At 39.0% G+C, this 18,837-nt stretch overlaps 1 protein-coding gene and 1 long non-coding RNA gene across 2 annotated transcripts in view; one reads left to right on the top strand and one right to left on the bottom strand.

Annotated features, from left to right (window-relative positions):
- PALMD (palmdelphin) overlaps positions 1-12,525 on the bottom strand; it is a 46,539-nt gene extending 34,014 nt beyond the window's left edge. Inside the window, exon 1 of the mRNA XM_063407580.1 lies at positions 12,228-12,525. Within this exon, the coding sequence (XP_063263650.1) occupies positions 12,228-12,271 (44 nt within the window). The 5' untranslated portion in view covers positions 12,272-12,525. The remainder of the gene's footprint in view (positions 1-12,227) is intronic.
- The window catches only part of LOC134555699 (uncharacterized), an 81,935-nt gene that overhangs the window by 10,231 nt on the left and 52,867 nt on the right, over positions 1-18,837 (top strand). Inside the window, exon 3 of the long non-coding RNA XR_010081477.1 lies at positions 9,432-9,511. This is a non-coding gene — a long non-coding RNA (uncharacterized LOC134555699). The remainder of the gene's footprint in view (positions 1-9,431; positions 9,512-18,837) is intronic.

The raw sequence follows: 18,837 nt of genomic DNA, 5'->3' as shown, positions 1-18,837 counted from the left end.
ACAGCCCCATGTGCACTGTCTGCACTGACAGGCTGCAAGGAACTGACCACAGCTTGAATCTCCCCATTTCATTGTCCCTAACAAGCAGTTAGGAAATCCACAGAGCAGCTCTGAGCACTCATAAGACGTTCTGAAAACATTTTTTACATACTGGTCCCTTTAGTTTTGTTGTGTATATTATTTTTCCTGAACATTTGAGTTGTTTGTCAACAAACTTTTGCCTGAATTACAGGAACACTCCTAGCTACTGAGAACAATGACTAATCTCTTTAATTTTCAGTTTACCTCTATTATCTAGATAATCTCAGTTTCAGAAACAAAGGTGGGATAGGAATTAGTTTAATGCTTTGGTTTATGCAGCTTTGATTATTCAATTGTTTTGTCACTGAATCATTTGAAATAATCAGATCCTCCTGGGCAATAAAAAGGTTTACAATAATTTGTGAACAAGGTGCTCTCTCTTTCCATGTGTATGTGGGATGATTAATAAAGTTTCAGATCTGCCATGCATTCAGGACCTACAGGAAAAATTAATAGTATGCCTGGGTTAATTTCAGCCCTTCAGAAGTTTACAAAGGGTCTCTTATGGCTTCTGCCTCCAATCTGTGTAATGACAAAACAGTTAGGTTTGCTAAAAAAAGGCTTTTGGGCTTTTTTCTTTCAAACTCTGGTTCACAAGACTCATATCAATAACAAAGCCTTATGTAGGAATAGCTGAAGATTTCCATTTTCCTTCACACTTCTGCATATAATGAGGGTTCTTCCTTAGAAGAGCTTCATATTTTTTCACTGACAGTAATGCCTGAACATGGCAAATAGACCTTTGCAATACAGAAATGACAAACTGCTCTGTGTGTGCTTTGTAGTTCTAAGAAAGTGAATCTTATTTCTTTTTGTTAAGGCTCACCTGTGTAAGAATACTATCAAAAGCAGAACTGCCTGTTTAGGAGGGATAAAATGCCTCTGATTAAGGCATGCCCTGACACAAGATTCTCAAGAATCTCAAGATTCTGAGAAGAGTTTGGGAGTCATACTGAATCCTCAGATGAATCCTAACTCTGATAGCAAACCTGTAGCTAGAATGGCTATTGTTCTAAAGAGTTTGAGATTTCCTCTGAGTTAGAGACGAGTGTGACTGTTGTGGGGAATAGATTGTCCAATTTTGCTGTAGATATTTCAAGAGGGATGCTGAAATCTGACTGGAATGTTATGAGAAGAATAATAGAAGAATTTAATAAAAAGTATGTTCTACAAAATAAGTATAACTCATTAAATAGAAAGTTAATTGGTTCCTCAGGAAGACACAGTTTCTCAGTGATAGAAATTTGACAGTAAAAGGGAAAATGATAACACATTTCAGTGATTGGATGTTGAAAGGTGAAATTACTGCATGTGAGAAGAGATTTTTAAGAGGGGCAATAATTCCAGGGTAGTGTCAAAAGCAAACTGATGAAACCCATCACAAAATCTGAGAACATTCTCAGCATGCTCAGGAAAGTGATTAATTAGATGATACAAAAATGGCTTAATCAAGGGCAATTTAAAAAGATTTCTTATTGATATTTTTTCCAATTTTCTTCTGACTTTTCACATTTCCTCAAGAAATTCCTAAAAATTTTAACAGTGCAGAATTTGCTATTTGTCCTGCGTAGATGGTTATTTTGGCTGTCAGTATTATAATATCATCTACAATCCTATTGTACCAGTTACCAAGATGTGGGACAATTGCTGCTGGATCCACTTACTTGCTGCCTTTCTTTTGGAACTTTGTACATTTTAATCAGTAACTTATTATAACCCAGAACCAATGATTTTCAAATAGGGACTGAATTTTTCATTCATTTTGGTGTCATGAATCAAGAAATGTGAATATAAAGGTGATGTCTTTTCACTGTCTTTTTATGAGCCAAGGCAAATTGTGAATGGATGTGTGTAAGTCAGGAAAATCAGCCCTGCTTCTCTGGGTATTTCCTGCTTCCCATCTGACAGAGGGGCAGAATGGGACTTTCCTAGCTCACAGGGAACTGTGAGCCATCATTGAATATGCACTGTTCCTTCCACAGCCACTTAGATGATGTCTGAATTTGGAATGTACCTTAAATGATGGTTGGCCATTTGGTAAAATAAATATTGGAAAAAAAAATCACTTTGAACAGCCTTTTGATTTGCAGATGTCCATGCAAAATAACAGTTCCAACCAGCCATAGTAATAATGGAATACTGCCAAAACTGTGCCACCAAAATTCAGGCCAGCCCAGAAGAGAATGGAAATATCTGCTTGATGTTTGTTGAAAACCCTGGAACTCTAAGCAAGTGGTCGCCATGAAGTATAAGCCACCTATGTTTCAAAGGATGTCTCTGTTGTAATTTGTTTCTGTTGCAATGGGCCCCTGTGCCTTATTGGTCTCTAGAACTTTACCTTTTAACAAATTATTTTGGATGGCATGGACCCAGCAGCAGGCTAATATACTATAGTCATCATTAGCAAATGTGCTTTGTCCTTGAACAGTCTCCTATGCTAATCATTTTATGCCATTACCATCCTTTTTCAGGAGTAGCTGTCCTTGCTAAAAGCAGCCTGGCCCCGTCCCTTTGCCAGGGGGAGGTCCTGTCATGTGATTTAGTCCCTCTCAAAAAAAGTCTGTGTGTGGCTTGGCTGACTTCTCAGTTCACTGCATGCTGACTCTGAGTGTAGCAGGCTGACTATCCTCACAGAGGACTACAGTTCAGCTGATCTTAGAGGCATTTTGCAGCCCTTAATGACTCTATGATCTCATCTGCTGCCCTTTCTAAATGAGCAGCCAAACCGACGTCATGTGTTAACAGATGATGGTGCTGGGCTTGGTGATGAGGTCTGCATATTAATAAAATATGTATCTAGGTATGTAAAATCCATAAATATTCTTCTTCACTTGTGTCTCTCTAAATTAAATGCTCCTTCACTCAGATCTGACCACTGACCGAGCACAGTCTGTGCAGTCTTTTACCACCAGTGTTGCATGTTGTGGTCCAATCATACCGGGTGTTTTACAAACTTTTGGGCACACAGTGGTGCCAGTGGTGAGCTTATAAACCAGGAAAGTGAAAGGGGTTTTCATGAAAGTCTTGGCTTTGAATCTGTGATGCCTTGTACGAGCTACCTTTTCTGATAATATTAGAGACCTTATCAATACCAGGTGAAGTGTGCTGGTAGAAAACATGTTTAATGTACTTTAAGTAACACAACATGATTCAGTGCTTACTGTGACCAAAGCTCATGTAAAGCGAGCTGGAATTACTTTGCCTTCTACTCCCTTAATTTTACCTGTTACTAGGTAACTCCTTTTCTAACTCAGCTGTCTGTATTTGTTCTAGGCAATAGCCTAGCTTAGGGTGTGTATGGTGTTTTTTCCTAACAATACCTAATAAAAGTTTAGGATAGATGCAGAACATTTCACTACCTGAAAGGTTACAAAATTTAATGGGGAGAGTAGAGCATAATGTGTCATGGTCCCAAACACAGAAAATATGAGAGTAAACTGATTTTTCTGATGAATGGTCATTGGTAGTGGGATATTTCTCTGGGCTGTAGTACTAATAATGAGCAAGATGAGGGGAGAATTAACCCCAGAAAGAATATTTAAGACCAGAAAAAGCAAAAATTAGGAAAGCATACAGGAAGCCCCCTACTTGCTTTTGATTTGGTTTCATTTTATTTGTGGTACTATTTCATGTCAGTGACTAACTTACAGATCTACCTTAACACCTCTGGAAACATTCAAATAGATCATGCTTGAGTTTCTGGAAGACATCTAATTGTAACTTGGACCACAAGAACACATAAACCAGGATATCGTGAGGTTCAGAGATCATGATGAACACTAGGAAAAAGTTAACTGAGTTGTGAGAAAGTTGCTGAAGAAGCAGTTTCGTGATCTATGGTTTGGCCTCTTGTCTGGCCTTCATCAGGTATATAATAGCAAAGCTTGAAAGCTCTTTGATCAGCAGTTCAGCTCCCACACTGGGAATGAGGCAGGGCTTGCTCAGCTGATACCTCATTCTGACAAAGAAATTGAGTTACACGAGGGACACAGAGCAAGAGTTGGTGTGGCGTCGCTACAAACAGTAGTAGAGTAAACTTCTATCAACCACTGTTTGCAGGAGAAGTAAGAGCATGGCCAGGTTAACCAGCAGCACATCAAGTATTACTTGTTCAGCTGCAGCGAAGGAAGCGCTTCGAAAAAAGGAAACACAGAAACTGGCGTTCCTCCCGGGATGAACCTGCTAGGGCTTGTAGAGCTTGGTGGTGGGTGGGGAGATTCTAGACATGTTCTGTCAAACCCTGGCATCTTCACTGCCTATGAAAGAGGGCTGTGCTGTGTACTGACAGGTAAATATGGGGTGACACTAGCTGTGTGGAAACAACATAGTGACACAATTGCAGACCACATGAAACTCATTGAGAGCAGAAAGACACTGCTTGAGATGGCATCTAATGTAAGAGAGTTCTTCCTCTTTTGAAGTCCTAATGTGATAAGGGTTCTTTCTGAGGGTACCAGCAGTCCCCTTTGCTTTCTATACTGGATTAAAATAATATTGCCAAGGAAGTGTCTGTAGGTGCTTTGCACCATGACTCTGTCAGCCGTGTGGGTACTAGAACGCACTTCATGGTGACTGATTGTCATCCTTCCAGCCTGCAGCATGGGGAAATTGTTATTAACAACTCAATGTGTCTAGGACTTACATATACGGAACCTAAAACTTATGAAACCTCAATTTACAGAGCCTGCCTCTCTGTGTTTATTTGCCAGTTCCCATCTAGTTGAAGTTCCCTAAAACTGATGGGAACCCTTCAATTTCCTGTCAACAATGCACAGAATCAGGTCTGTTTGTGAGCAGCTCTGGGGACTGTAAAGCAGCATGAGGTTCCAAAGAGTCCTCTGAGGTATAGCACAAAATTTGCTCCTGGGGTTTGGAGCAGCAGGGGAGTAGTTTAATTATTTGTAGAGATCAAATTTATTAAAGCAGGTTCTGGCTGTGCAATGTAATTTTCTGATAGCATCCATTGGGATATTGCAAGCTGGGGCTGATGGAGGGGCCAGCCAAAGGGTTTAGCACCTCATCTGCACTGAGGTAGTTAGCCAAAGGAACATTATTCTTGCAGTGCTCGAAACTGCCTGGAAAGCTAGCAGTAATTTTCAGTGACACGCTTAAGGTAGTTTTTGGCTTGTTCATAGACTCCTGGGGGTAGTTTTCTAAAACAATGTTTCTTGTGAATGTCTTTGTAAAGACACATAGGAATACAATCTTCACTCCCCTAGCACTGACTTTGTAAGGAACATTATCATTGTCTTCTATTTTGAGAGATGTTCTAGAATTATGCTGGGTAATAACCTGGATTTAGCCTCTAATTGGAAGCCCTTGAAAAGCTCTGGGTAGATGGGAATTAATCTCTTCTTTCTGCAATTCCCACTTCAAGAAGGTAATTTCTGTATACTTTGTAAATATCTTGAAAAGATAGTGTTTATTTTGAAAAAAATGTTCTTGAACTTCTATTGAAAACACCACTTTGGGAATGGACTCTCTCCGTCTTTATGCTCAGTTTTGTACGGGTCACAATCCAAATACCAAAACAGCAGCCATCCATTACTAGTTTAAGCATCTCTGAATTCTGATTCTTAAGTAATATGTTGATAGAGTTTAGTTATGTTTCACTATGCAAAACAATGTCTTGAAATACAAGGATTAATTAGAAAAAGTCTCATCTTGTTGTAAGGAATTTGCTGACTCTTTTTGGACTCAATTGAGCAATCCCAGGGCATGGTAATCTCTTCGATGCAGGAGCTTAGGAGGTAAAGAATACCTATAAATTAAGCATTTGTTGTTCAAAATATATAATTACAAAATCTGTCTGGGCAGATTCAAGTTCATGCTTGTTGCCTGGAGTCAGAGAATATGGGAAATGACAGCTAAGTATTAAGTCTATAGAGGACTATTTGGGCAGGGGGCAAATACACAAAACAAACTGCATTGATGTGCTTCAGTATATTGAAATACCCTGCAGTGCAATTGGAAGTTTCTGCCAAAAAGCTCTTTTGAGAACATAAATCTTTTATTTCTAGCAAGAGCAGCATTGACAAATGACAGTCAAGGCACACATCATCCTGGGTATTATGTAGTCAGCTGGGAGCTCTAGGCTCGCTGTATGAGAGGGAAAGGAAATAAGATTACCCTGGCATTTCCTGAGCCTTTTGGGTTTTGCTTTTGGCTAGTCAGCCATTACCAAAACAAACAGGGCTAAATTCATTCTTTGGGTGTCTTTGAAGTCAGAGGAGTTATAACTGTGCTAAGTCTCAAGCTTCTTAGAATAAAGACTGTGCTGAATCTCACAGGAGAATCCCCTTTTCAGGGCTTTTCTCTGATGGTTGGAGTGTTTAGCCTGGCTTTTCATTATTCGTGATGAGTCATGCTGCTGCCTGTTCAAAAGCTGCATTTGCAAAGGTGTGGCTTTGCCTTTTCTCAGTTTTCTGTGAAACATGAAAAAGATCTCATGAAACAATTAAGAATCATGCCTAGGCCCATCAGTGTGCTGTGGGAGAATTAGGAGATGGGTCAGCTAGGGTAAAAGGCATTTCTGTGAAATGTTTTCTTTCTGCCATTGCATTTTAAGGTCTCTTGATGCCCAAAAGACTTTATAGGGTTCCTTTTGCCATTTGATTGCTGTGTCTTTGCCCCATCTTCTCTGATGTGTGTAAAAAATCATAGTAGGCCTGGTTTGGATTGTCTTTACAATCTTTCACCTAGGTTGCAGTCAAGGTTACTAGCAGGGAAAAATATTTGTTCCCCTTTCCCCTAACTCTTAATGTAGGGACTTATTTTATCTATATCATAAACTGATACAGAAAGTAGTGAAAGTTGTTTGTATAAACATTTGTGTGATCTCACTAGGAAGAGCATAATCCATGCTCAGATTTTTTCCACTAGCTGCCTTGTATTCCTAGTGATGGCTTTTTTCTTGGGGAGTTGCTTTTTCTGTACCTGATAATCCCCATGGTAGCTTTCCCCAATGCCCCAACTTTAGCATCATGTTGTAATGATTTCAACAGGACTGACTCATATCTCTTGCAACCTTGAGCAAGTTGCAAATACTTGGCATTCCAGTTTATGCAGCAGACAAATACTTGCCTTCAAGTACTTGCCTCTGGGAGGCCATCACAGTGAAACTAACTGATGGACAAGCCCAGGCTTGGAGACAAATGTTTGTTAATTTTCCTACTTTATTCTTGCTCATGTAACATCTGCTGTACTTTCCAGTTTACTGTTTGCTCAGCTAGCACTGCCAACATTGGCTGTTTCCAGACTAATGGAAACTTCCTTCTGAGTGAAGCAAGTTGCAATGCCATCTATTTGAAAATGGAAAACATCTGTAATCTTTATGTACAAAGATCTTACCATAAATATAGAAACAAAGCACTGTTTGGGCCCAGATCTCAAATATATCTTTGAAGTAGCTGTGAGCTGGAAAAATGTTTGGTAATGTGAAGATGAGTACTCTAAACATCTTACTATGAAATGCAAAAAGTTATTATTTTATTTTGATTTTGGGCTCTCTATTCGGAAAGGATGGCCTTTTGAAAAAGGAAGTGTGGCAACAAGGAAAAGAAGGCACTTAAGTATAAGCACAACTGTAGCCTGAATTTTTGGCTTGGTCTTATCACATTCCAGATAGAGGAATTGAAGGTGAGTGGATTCACACCCAAATTCCATCATAGCCATCAGCAGTAACTTTAGAGCTGAGCTCAAGGACCACTTGTCCACCTCCATGTACAGCTGTTGAAGTGCAAGGATCTCTGAGCCTTTGTCCTGCTGTACATTTAGCCGGTTGATCCTGCTCTATAACTGGGAGTGGGTCAGGTATGGGTGCATCCACAGTGACAGAGAGGTCTGTAACCTACTGAAGAGAAGCCTTGTGTAATTTTTCTGACAGGGATTCAAGATCCTACAAATCTTGCCCTTTTTCGTTCTCAAGGCAGCATTTTCAGGCCTCCCCAAAAAAGCACAACTAGTGTTTATTCCTTTTCTGCAATTTGCAGCCAGAGATGCACGGTATTTTGTTCAGGGTAGAAAATGCTGCTATCTTGAATTATTTCTCAGATTAACCTACTGTATGGAATAACTGGACAGTTAAGGCAGTTTTGCACATTTAAAAATAGAACTGCACAAATGAAAGTATAAGTAAATGGACATGTAAAAAATATTCCAACTTTCTGTATCAAGCTTTAGACAGATCAGATTTCACCATTAACTATTAAGATATTGTGATCTCCCTGCCTCAAAATCAGATGAGGATACGGATTATTAACTGAATGTTAATTCTTTTTATTTACATGTATTACAGAGGGAGCCAATATTTTCTGTAGCTTTCATGTGGCATTTGCCAGAAAATGCAAGTAAAAAGTCCTGTTTCATATAAGTTTATTTGCATATTTTTATAGACTATGTAATTGCTAGAAATGGTTGCTTTGTAGGAGTAGTGTGTCATCCATCACTTGGTGTCTGGACCCCAGCAGACATTTTGAGAAAGAACTTCCAGTAGCTTCTATGTGTTTGTTTTCATAAGAACATTCATTGGCAGGCCTATCAAGTGTTTGCTTTGTCAATGATCTCTCCAACATCTTTCTTATATGTCTTAGTTGCCCAAAAATTGCTTTGGTATGCTCATTTCAGGGATTATATTGTAGACTGAAAGTAAATACAGTGTTATAAAGTAAACCTGGGAAAAACTCATTTCCTCTTCCCTACTTTTATTTGTTCTCAGGTCTATGTTGACTATTTCAATCAATGCCTGGCTCATCCAAAATAGAAAATTACATATGAATTTGAGAATCAAGCTATCAGCATAGCACCACTGAGTTAATTTATACCTCAGTGATTCCATAATGAGATATTTTAACCTGTTTGCACTGCTTGACACACTTTAAATATTAGACTTATATTATTACCATCTGCTAAGTGTGAGTCCTTCCCAAGCTGGGAATATTCCTTATCAAATTTGGGTAATCTTTCCATTGAAGTTTCTCTCAGGCAACAGATGGAGTGGGAGTCTCCCTAGCTAATGGCTAATAAGTAAGTACTGCTCACTGATGGCTCCCCTTTCGCACTCACTGCCTGCCATCAGCCTCCAGGAAACCTGGCTCTTGGGACCTCCTTGTAGTCAGTATGGGCAAAGGTACTGCAAGGTGTGCAGGATTTAAAAGGAAAAGGAGAAATGTATTGGCTTTAGTATAAGCAGAGTATTAGTTTCTATAATTATAATAACTGAAGTTTTGGTGGTATAGGTAAGAAAACCCTGCAGCCACACCTCTGTAGTGTTTGCTAGGAGTCACATTGTCCTTTGGCATGTTATGGAAATGCATAATACTGGAGAATCTGACACTGTATTTCCTTTGCAGATTGTGAAATCCCACTGGAATTTCAAAACTTGAAGTGTCTATAAACAAAGGAAGCATCTCTCAAGTGGTGATCATGTTCAGTGAGTACCAGTTTACTCTGATTTAAATGCTTTCATAAAGTTACTCTGTTTTGTTACACAAACACCACCTGGAAGCTGCTGGAAAGGTGCTGAGCTGTGATTGCCACTGCTGGGTCCGGCTCTGTAGCACTGCTGGAAATGGTGTGCACTGCCAGACCGCAGTGGAACAGGCTGCTGTCACTCTGAGTCAGCCCAGACTTCCCTCAACACCCAGCCTTCCCACCCTCCATGATCCCTTTTACCTTCAGACTTCCATGGCAAGACTATTATGCCTTTTCTTTCCTGCTCCCAAGTACTGAAATTAGTGAACTCCTGCAGGCTCCTGTTGCTCTGTGTGCAATAAACCTGGCTATCAGCTGCACTGATTTGTGCAAGTGCCAGGCTGAAGGTGACACAGACAGTGCCAGGCAGTCCCAGGGCTGCTGTTTGCCCTCTGCCTTTTGCTCTAGAGCCATGATCTGTCCCTTCTGACACAGTCCCACCAGGATTTTTTTAAAAAACATTTTTCTCATGCAAACTACAAAAATAATGGTGCTACAACACTGCTGAAAATCTGGGAAACATCTATGTTTGTCTGGGTCTTGGATTTTGAGAGGAATTTACCTTATTTAGCCAACAGAAACACACAAATACTGAGACAACTTTATATGTCCTTTCATCAGGCAAAAAAGCTATAGAAATCAATGGCCATTCATTGGACTAAAGTTGCCAGAATTTGATTTCAGCATCAAATTTCTCTGTGCCTGAGATTGGATGTATTGTAATCTTTAAAATAAGTGCAATTTTTAAAACCATAATCAATGAAAATCTTCACTACATTAACCTGCATCTGCTTAATACCTCTCCCAGGAACTTAGGGGAGGAGTCCTTTGTTGAGATGGGTATCCTGGGATTAAACGAAACTCATGGCAATATTTTTTAGAAGTTTGTGGGAAATGTTATTCCATCAATTCCATGTTCAAACTTCACCATAAAAGTAGAGTAGATTTCAGAGTTCAGTAAAGTGCCCTAGAGTCCATACCACATTGATCAGCTTTGATTTTCCTGTCTCATCTTGGTGTCTTTCCACGCAGTGTTTGGATGCCTTGTGTAAGCACTGATATTTCTGTTGTGATGTGCATGGTGAGTTGATTGACAGTGCAATTGAGATTCGACATTCCTAGGTAATCTGCATGGGAATACTTTGATTTGTAACTTAACTTTACATTAAAGGAAAAAAAAAAACGTATTTTATGTTATATGTAAGATTTAAATGAAATAATGAACACCAACAGGTATAGTGAAAGCATGGGAGAAACTTGGTTATTTCTCAACCAGTTCCTAATTCATCTGCTTGTTTTCCTAAAACAGACAAATATCTCTGCCAAAACAGATACAGAGCAATAAATGTCCAAGGCTATAATTTACCACAAGCAGGCAAAAAATCACCATGATTAATTTTCTTCTCTGAGACTTAAATCTGAAATAAATATTCTGTTTATGACTATTAAAGCAGGGTGTGACAGAAAGGTAAATGGTCAGGGGAAATGTCTTCATGCAAAAGAAAAGCTCTGTTCAGGCATCTGTAGACAGGTTGAGGGCTATGGAGGGGAGGGGCAAAATACAACAGAGAAAATGGAGGTTGTCCTCTTATTTCCATCTGAGGATATAATTTATAGAGGCAAGAAGATTTAAATACCTTTTTTCAGCAACTTAAGCAGAAGGTTAAGGGGCTAGAGTGTTTGAAAGGTGAAATAACCAATTTTGAGAGTGAGAAAGCTGAGCAGGAATTGTAATTTGTGTAGGTTAGGGACTGAGAAGTTAGGTCAGACAAAATCATGAGAATGTGACGTCTGATAATGGAATCAGCACAGGAGATAGCAGGAAACTCAGTGTGGGGGATGTCTAAAGCAGTCCATTGCTGGATATAGCTCTGAGGTCTGAAGGATACTCACAGAGCAAAGCAGAAGTAGTACTTGTTTATACATTTGTCATACATATATATATATGTTACTTATAGGTGATGACTCTCCTCACAGTGCTTTTTTATGTTTTTCCTGATCATACAGAGTGTTTAAACAACTAGAACTGGCTAATTAGACTTGCATATTAAAAAAAATCACTCTAGTTCTGACAGTGAAAAAGTCTTGTTTAAATTAAGGCCAAACCACAGGATCTGTGTATCTATGTAAATTGGAATTATTTCTGTGCATTGCTGCTTTGCTGATGGCCAAATCAGCACAGTGACCACAGTATTTTTCTGTATTCAAAGTCACTCTCTAATAGTATTTCATGTCTCAGAAGCAGGTTTAGAACAATTAGATTAAATCCACCTACATTTCAATAACACCCTCTTCTTTTTCCTCCATCTATTTTTCTATCCTCTCTCACTATTTCCCCCTTGTCTCTCAAGAATAGCTGCAGTCACAGGCACACATATATTTTAAGATTTATGTGGCTCTGCTTTTGAGATAGATACTTATCCATTGTTAGCTGGCACACATACATTCAAGTTATAGTGCATTCATACAAATAGTGCTCTGTCCTCTCCTCCCACATCTGAGAGCACAAGAACTCATACTCCAGATCCACAACATAACTGTAGATGTATGAACTCTCAAGTTTCTTTAGTAAGTAAGAAAAGCAGAATGAAGAGCAGGATGAAAATACTATATAAAGATAGATTTTGATAGACAAATTTCTTAAGAAAATAGATCTTAGGAAATAGTGACCTTACCTTTTTTGTTGTTGATGTTCAGAAACCAGAGTGTGAGACTGCATTTTGATGTCACATTTATCAGCACCACTTTGCAACTGAAAAGAAGGTAGAGGACTGGAAGCATATAAGTCTGAGATTATAAATCCTTTTGATGCTATGTTATTGTGCTTTCTTCAGGCACATATCTATCCAGGTGAAGTCTTTTTGGGAGCTAAAATAAACAGATGGAAACAGATATTTTAGAAATTTCCATGGTGGGCTAAGGAATACTTGCTAAAGGCTTTTCCTCTGATGCATCTGTTATCTTTGAAGGGACCTACTTGTGTTGTATGTCAGTTAAAATCTAGTAAATTTTTAACCTGCTAACTAAGAGACCTGGGGCTGTGTGATTTATAAGTGGGTGTAGCCCTCACTTTGGCATTTATTGTAGCCCTTTGTTCTGGACATATCCCAGCTAAATTAGCGGGTGAGGTAAAGGCTGTGATTTACTGTAATTTATGAACAGATAAAAATGCTGGGCAGGTGCTAAAGGTTGTTTCTTAAAAAAAGGATAAACTTTCATATGATGAACTGTTTTAAATGAAATTGTATCTTGACAGTACTCAGGAAAAAACACAGCAAATGCATTCTAAAATGGAACTTCTGTGATCAGGAATGCTGAATTTTCTTAGTGATACAATGAGAATGCCACACCGGATATGTAATCAATACATGTTCTGTTTTGTGTAAAATTGCTTTGAAAGCAACCATTTCATGGCACCTGTTGGATTTTCCTGAGTCAAGTTTCATGACACCTTGATTTATCCATTTAGTTGTGTGAGAAGAATGAGAGGGAATGTGGCTCTGTTTGTGACAGGATGTCCTCTGAGCCATATCTCAGACTCTGCAGGATTCAACACACACTTCCATAACAGAGAATATCCCCATCAAATCTGCAGGTGGTTTAGCCAAAGGAATATTAATTTTGAACTATTCAAGCTGTATATGAGACAAATTGAATAATCTGGAAAAGCTGCCTTCCTAAACAGATATTCAGGAACAGATATTTGCTTCAGGAACAAAGAGCTAAGGAAGCAGGGAGATAGATCAGAAATGTGAGGGGCTGTAGCCCTTTGCAGTGGAGGTTTCAGGGACTGGTAAATCTCTGAACTATAACGGAGAGGTGTAGTCTTTCTAATTCTTTCCATTTTGGCAGAGTGGGATCTCTTTGCTTTGTGGAAATATTGAAAGGCCAGCTGGGCTGTTGTATGTTTTGTAATACGAGTGAAAGTAGCTTGGCAGAGGCTTGGGTTAGCACAGAGCACCAGCTGTGTGGCAATCTGTGACCAAGTCCATGCCACTTGGCTGATTAGAGCAGAGTGCCCCAATTCCTAGAGGTGACTCCTCCTGGCTGAGGTTACCTGCTAGAAAAAAGATCTGCTTTTTGCTAATGAGGAGATCCTCTGACTTTTGAGACTCACTAGTCACAGAGTCTGGCCACCTTCCAGCAGAGACTGAAGGCTGGTGAGCTCTGTCATGGTACCACCTTCTAGTTTTCCTTCTTGACTTCTTCCCATCTTTTGGGTAGGTAAACATAAAAGAAGTGGAAAATGTGGTTTTGCTGGTGTCCTTTCTTCACTTGGCCAGGTAGAACTCCTACAGATTGTTTTATTCTCCTCTCTGTGTTACCCTAGTTATATTTTCTTCAGGAAAAGATAAGAAAAATACATTAAACACTAGTAAGGAAATAATTTTAAAGCGTATTAAAAGACTAATATTTAATGGCACTGAGTAGCAACTCCTTTAGTCGAGATTTGCATCTTTGGATGGTATGGGAAGGCAAATGCTGTGATTTTGCAGAGATTTCCTTTGAAGGGCACTGTGCCCTGCTGCCAGCAGTGTCTCTGTGTCTGTGTCTGTGTGTGTCTGTGTGTGTCTGTGTGTGTCTGTGTGTGTCTGTGTGTGTCTGTGTGTGTGTCTGTGTGTGTGTCTGTGTGTGTGTGTCTGTGTGTGTCTGTGTGTGTGTGTGTCTGTGTGTGTGTGTGTGTGTGTTTGTGTGTGTGTCTGTGTCTCTGTGTGTGTCTGTGTGTGTGTCTGTGTTTGTGTGTGCGCTCTGCGCGCCCGGCTCTCCCTCTGGCGGCCGCTGCCTCTCTCGGCCTCACAGCTTCTCCCTTCAAGGGTTTTTTAAATGATCCCTAAAAATACACACGTGAAATTAGGGCCTTTTTTTAGCTAAAAGCCTATCAGCGTTTTAAAAATTGGGTCAGAAGTTAAAGAATGATAGAATTATATAATTTTTATGCATCCCTTATATTTACATATATGTTTAATAAAGGCTTACTCTGTGCCATACTGAAGTATTACAAAGGTTTAATTCTGGTCTACTGTGAATGGTTTGGTCAATTATGAATAAAATAATGCCTGAATGATGATATTAAAACCAGGATGGGAATGTAATGAAGTTGCACAAATATTGAGAAAAAACTGGAGCAGAGATGGACCTGCCAGACTTTGGTAAGAAAATTTACCTCCACAACATAATTTTTTTGTTGTTTATTCATGAAAGCATTGTCTGTGTCTATGTGGTGCATAAGGCAGGATCGTGCATTCAGTGCTCTACACTAAAACTATGCACACATGTACTTTAAGGATCACTGACCACTTTGGCTTTACATAATACCAAGTCTTTTGTCCTGATATAGTAGTGTCTTAAGCTTGAAATTAATATTATTTGGTGGACTACAGGAATTTTATTTCTCTGAAGAGATGGTTTTTGTTCTCAGAACTGCTACACAGTTATAGATATATATTACAGATGTCATGATAGTTTCTTGATTACTTTCTTTTGACTCTTGCTGCTATTGAATTTTAACCCAAAACCGCTTCAAAGCAAAAGAACACCTTTTCCTCCTCTGTTACAGCATCATCTTTTTTACTGTTGCCCTCTTTAACCAGAACAGAAAACAACTGAACAGTTCAGGGCTGCTAATGGATTTATGCCTCTTGATTTCTTGTTCTGCTGGCCAGGTCTGAGAGGCAGAAGCAAAGTGTGCAAAGTCTCAGCTTTTCTGCGTAGTTCTCATGTCGTGCCACCTAAAGCAGTCAAAAGCTGCACGTATTTAGACTTTCTTAAAATTGGGTAAAAATACTGAGATATTGGAATGCAAGTTCACAGTTTGACTTGAACTCTCCACAGATTTGCAAGTATTACCCATGATCACTAAGAACTGAGCAATTGCAGTGGATAAAAATTGTGTTTCGTTTGGCACCAGGTCACCATTGACATTAGTATCTTTGAAATTCCTTAAGAAAGAAATTCTTAAATGTGTTGTAAACATTCCCAGATAAATATACAAAATTGCTATTGTCTTCTAGCCCCTCACAGAGTGCTGAGAATAGATTGTTTTGGAGTTTTGTTACTATATTTAATTTCTGTCTGAATAAAAAGAATTTTATTTCCATTGAGGCATGTCAAAATACCTTTAATTAATTTTGTGTGATTAGATTAAAAAAAAACAAACTAAGAGTGTCTTAAGCCTGTAACAAATCCTGATTTTTCTTCAATCACTGGAATGTCACTAGAGGAATATCCAAGACACTAGAGGAGACACTCCTCAGTGCTTAGCTCTGTGGCTTATGCTGCATAGATGTTCTCACTTGATTGAAATGTAAAAGCAGTTTTTACTCTTAAAGGGAGTAAAATTACCTTAAATTGCCTCCTTCCATTATCTTTGATTTAAAAAAAATGCCTGCCTATCTGTTTGGCTTTTACATAGCATCATTTTACTTTGGAAGATGCATCCTGATTCTGCTTTTCAGGGGAGCATCTCCGAACATAGTACATTTTTTTCCCCTCTGCATATTGTGCTGTTAAGATCTCATACAGAAGAATTTATAGTGTGTTTAGATTAGGAGTTTTGTTCAGATCATGAATGTGCTTCTTAGGAATGTTCACATCAGGAATGAAGCTAATCTGCTTGTCCCTGGTGAACATGCTTTGATTCACACCATGGGCAGTCTTGGGGTGCTTTATTGGATCATTCTCAGATTAAACTGAAAGAACAATGTTCTCCAAGAGCATTTTCAATGCTCACTGACTGCATTCAGTCCCTAGTGGGACCAGATTTGTTCTTTTTTGTGATAAACCCTAATGAAATATTCATGGTAGCATGTCAGGTCACCAGCACCAATGTGCTCATCGGACCAATGTCTCATTGCACAGCTCTGTTTCCAGTGAACCCCAGCCCTTGCTGATGTGGAGGTGGCCCCTGGCTTGTTGTCATGGTTTCTTTTAACAGAGGTGGTCTCTAACTCTTCGGCCTTGAAAGTACTTGTGGAAATATCTCTTAACAGTTACTCTTCTGTGGGGCCACACACCCAATTGCACTTTTCTATATTAGGAGGGAAGAAGGAAGTAAATCAATTCTTTGCCAGAGCCCAATCTGTGATTTTACTGTATTCATGTCAGATTGTTCGGTGCTGTCGTTCTGCTTTGCTTAAACTTGACAAGCTGGAATCAGCTGTGCTCGAGTTCAAATTATCCCCAGAATCAGAGCATTCCCCAGGTACTTTCTGGAGCTTAATTTCAGGTTTTCCCCATCTACAAAGGTAGAGGAGAGGAAAGAGACACAAAGGGACATTGGCGAGTGACAAAAGAGATCATCCTCTCTTTATGTTATATAAATAACTGTTTCTGGAGTCTTCTGGTTTTGAGTTGATCCTGGTTTTCTAAATTTTATCGTGTTTTAGCACTTGTAGTTTTAAACTATGTTTGAAGCTAGCACTCACTGATATATCTGAGGTCGATGTATCTCTAACACCTAAGAAAAGGAAGTGATAAGAAAATTATCCTCCTTAAGATTTTAGGTAATTATTCTATAGAACTAGGATAATCTGTGATAAAAGTACTCTCTAGCTACAACTTTAGTCTAAGCAAGTGGTTTGAACTGAGCTAGCAAAATACTTGATGTTCTTCAGATATGAACCACGCTAGTAACTTGTGTTTCTCATTGGAGCTCTTAACCAGGAAATAAGCTTCACAGAGATGCTATTGTAGCAGTGTTTCACAGAGATGCCATTGTAGCCTTGTGCTATTAACTCCTCTTTGCAGTCAAATGAAGCCTTGAAGAAATTGGAATAAAATTGAGATGTCTTAATGAAACAACATTTAAAAAATTGTATTATTTACCAACCTAATAGTTGCTTCAATTTTTACTTTGTTAACTGGAAAGCATTAAAAGCTCAAAACCGCTGTGAAGGATGTCATAAACATAAATATTAATGAAATGTGCTCATCTCCAGATATATATTCCTATGTATAAATATCAGGACTCTTTAATTGACAGCTATTAAATATTGTGGTTATAATGGCTGAGTTAGCAGCCTCAGCTGCTGGCTGGCATTCAATATTGTCAATGTTTTTTTCTCTTAGCTATAAAAATGGGGGTGGGGGGAAGGAGAGAGCCTTGATCTGGTTTTTGCTAGTGGGAAGGTGCTTAAGATGCAAATGAAAAACTCTCCTATCCTTTCCTTCAATATGTATAGCAAGTGTATTCAGCCAGTCCTTGCCTTCCCCCGTAAAAAAAAATGTTATTTGAGACTGAGCTGTGCAGATTTCTGTGCTTCTCAGTGCTTGTTCTACAATATAAAGATCATAGATCTCATTCCCCTGTAAGGACACCTCTTCCTTTCTGCAGCAGAAACTCATTAATTTTAATATACACCAGTGAAGCAGCTGAGTGGGCTTTGAGGTCTCCTTCATAGCAGCATGTTCTGTTGTTTCTGCACCACTGAGTTCATTATTGTTTTATTAATAAAGGAAGGAGGAATACAGTGTGTACAGTCCTAATGCTGTCTTGCTCAGATATCACAGGACATCAGCACTCTTCAGAAACTTAGAGAGCCTGCTTGAAAATTGAAATGGAAGATTCTTTGTTTTGTTTAATCCCTGAGCGAGGAACATGAGGCACATATTTCTATGTGGTTTGCTTCTCTATTTTCTTCTTACTCTACGGTTACATAGGTCAAGGCTATGAAAACTGGTGGTGTAAGAAATAAATACAGTGTTATATAGGGCCAATATAGGGCTTGTCTGTATTTCTTCCACCAGCAACTGTATGAAAGGTGTTTCCTCAAGCCTCCAATGTTTAACTGTGCTGACAAGAGTACTTTTAGAGGTGCATATTTATTTTCTGTGGTGCCTCATTAGGATTGATACTTCTTTTAAACTTTGGGAGCCCATTTCCAGTTCTGCCTGTTCCCAGGTGTGCTGAAAGGCTCAGCCCAGGATGCATGAAGAGACATTCATCCAGTATTCAGAGCAGTGAAGATTTTTAAGGGAGGCATGCAGTGGTGCTCAAGACCTGTGTGTATTTGTTCAGGTCCAATCCAGATTTGAATTCAGAATGGAGGTTTCATGCAGCTGTCCAGCCACTTTGTCCCACGTCTGTTCTGTCATTTCAAAAATAAATAGCAAATACAGAATCTATAAGTTTCAGCACACTGTCATTTGAAGTTAGTGCTCAGGCAAAATAAGAGGTCACTTATGCATATTCAAATATTAGGCATGTTTTTATTTTGTTCATTAAAGGAGTGTCTATTTAATTTTGGTTTTGATTCCATAAGACCAAGTTTCCCATCTTCTTTTCTC

Source organism: Prinia subflava, chromosome 10 (genome assembly GCF_021018805.1).
Source record: "Prinia subflava isolate CZ2003 ecotype Zambia chromosome 10, Cam_Psub_1.2, whole genome shotgun sequence".
Lineage (NCBI taxonomy): Eukaryota > Metazoa > Chordata > Aves > Passeriformes > Cisticolidae > Prinia > Prinia subflava.
The sequence above is the reverse complement of the archived record's forward strand: the minus strand, read 5'-3'. Positions and strand labels throughout refer to the sequence as shown.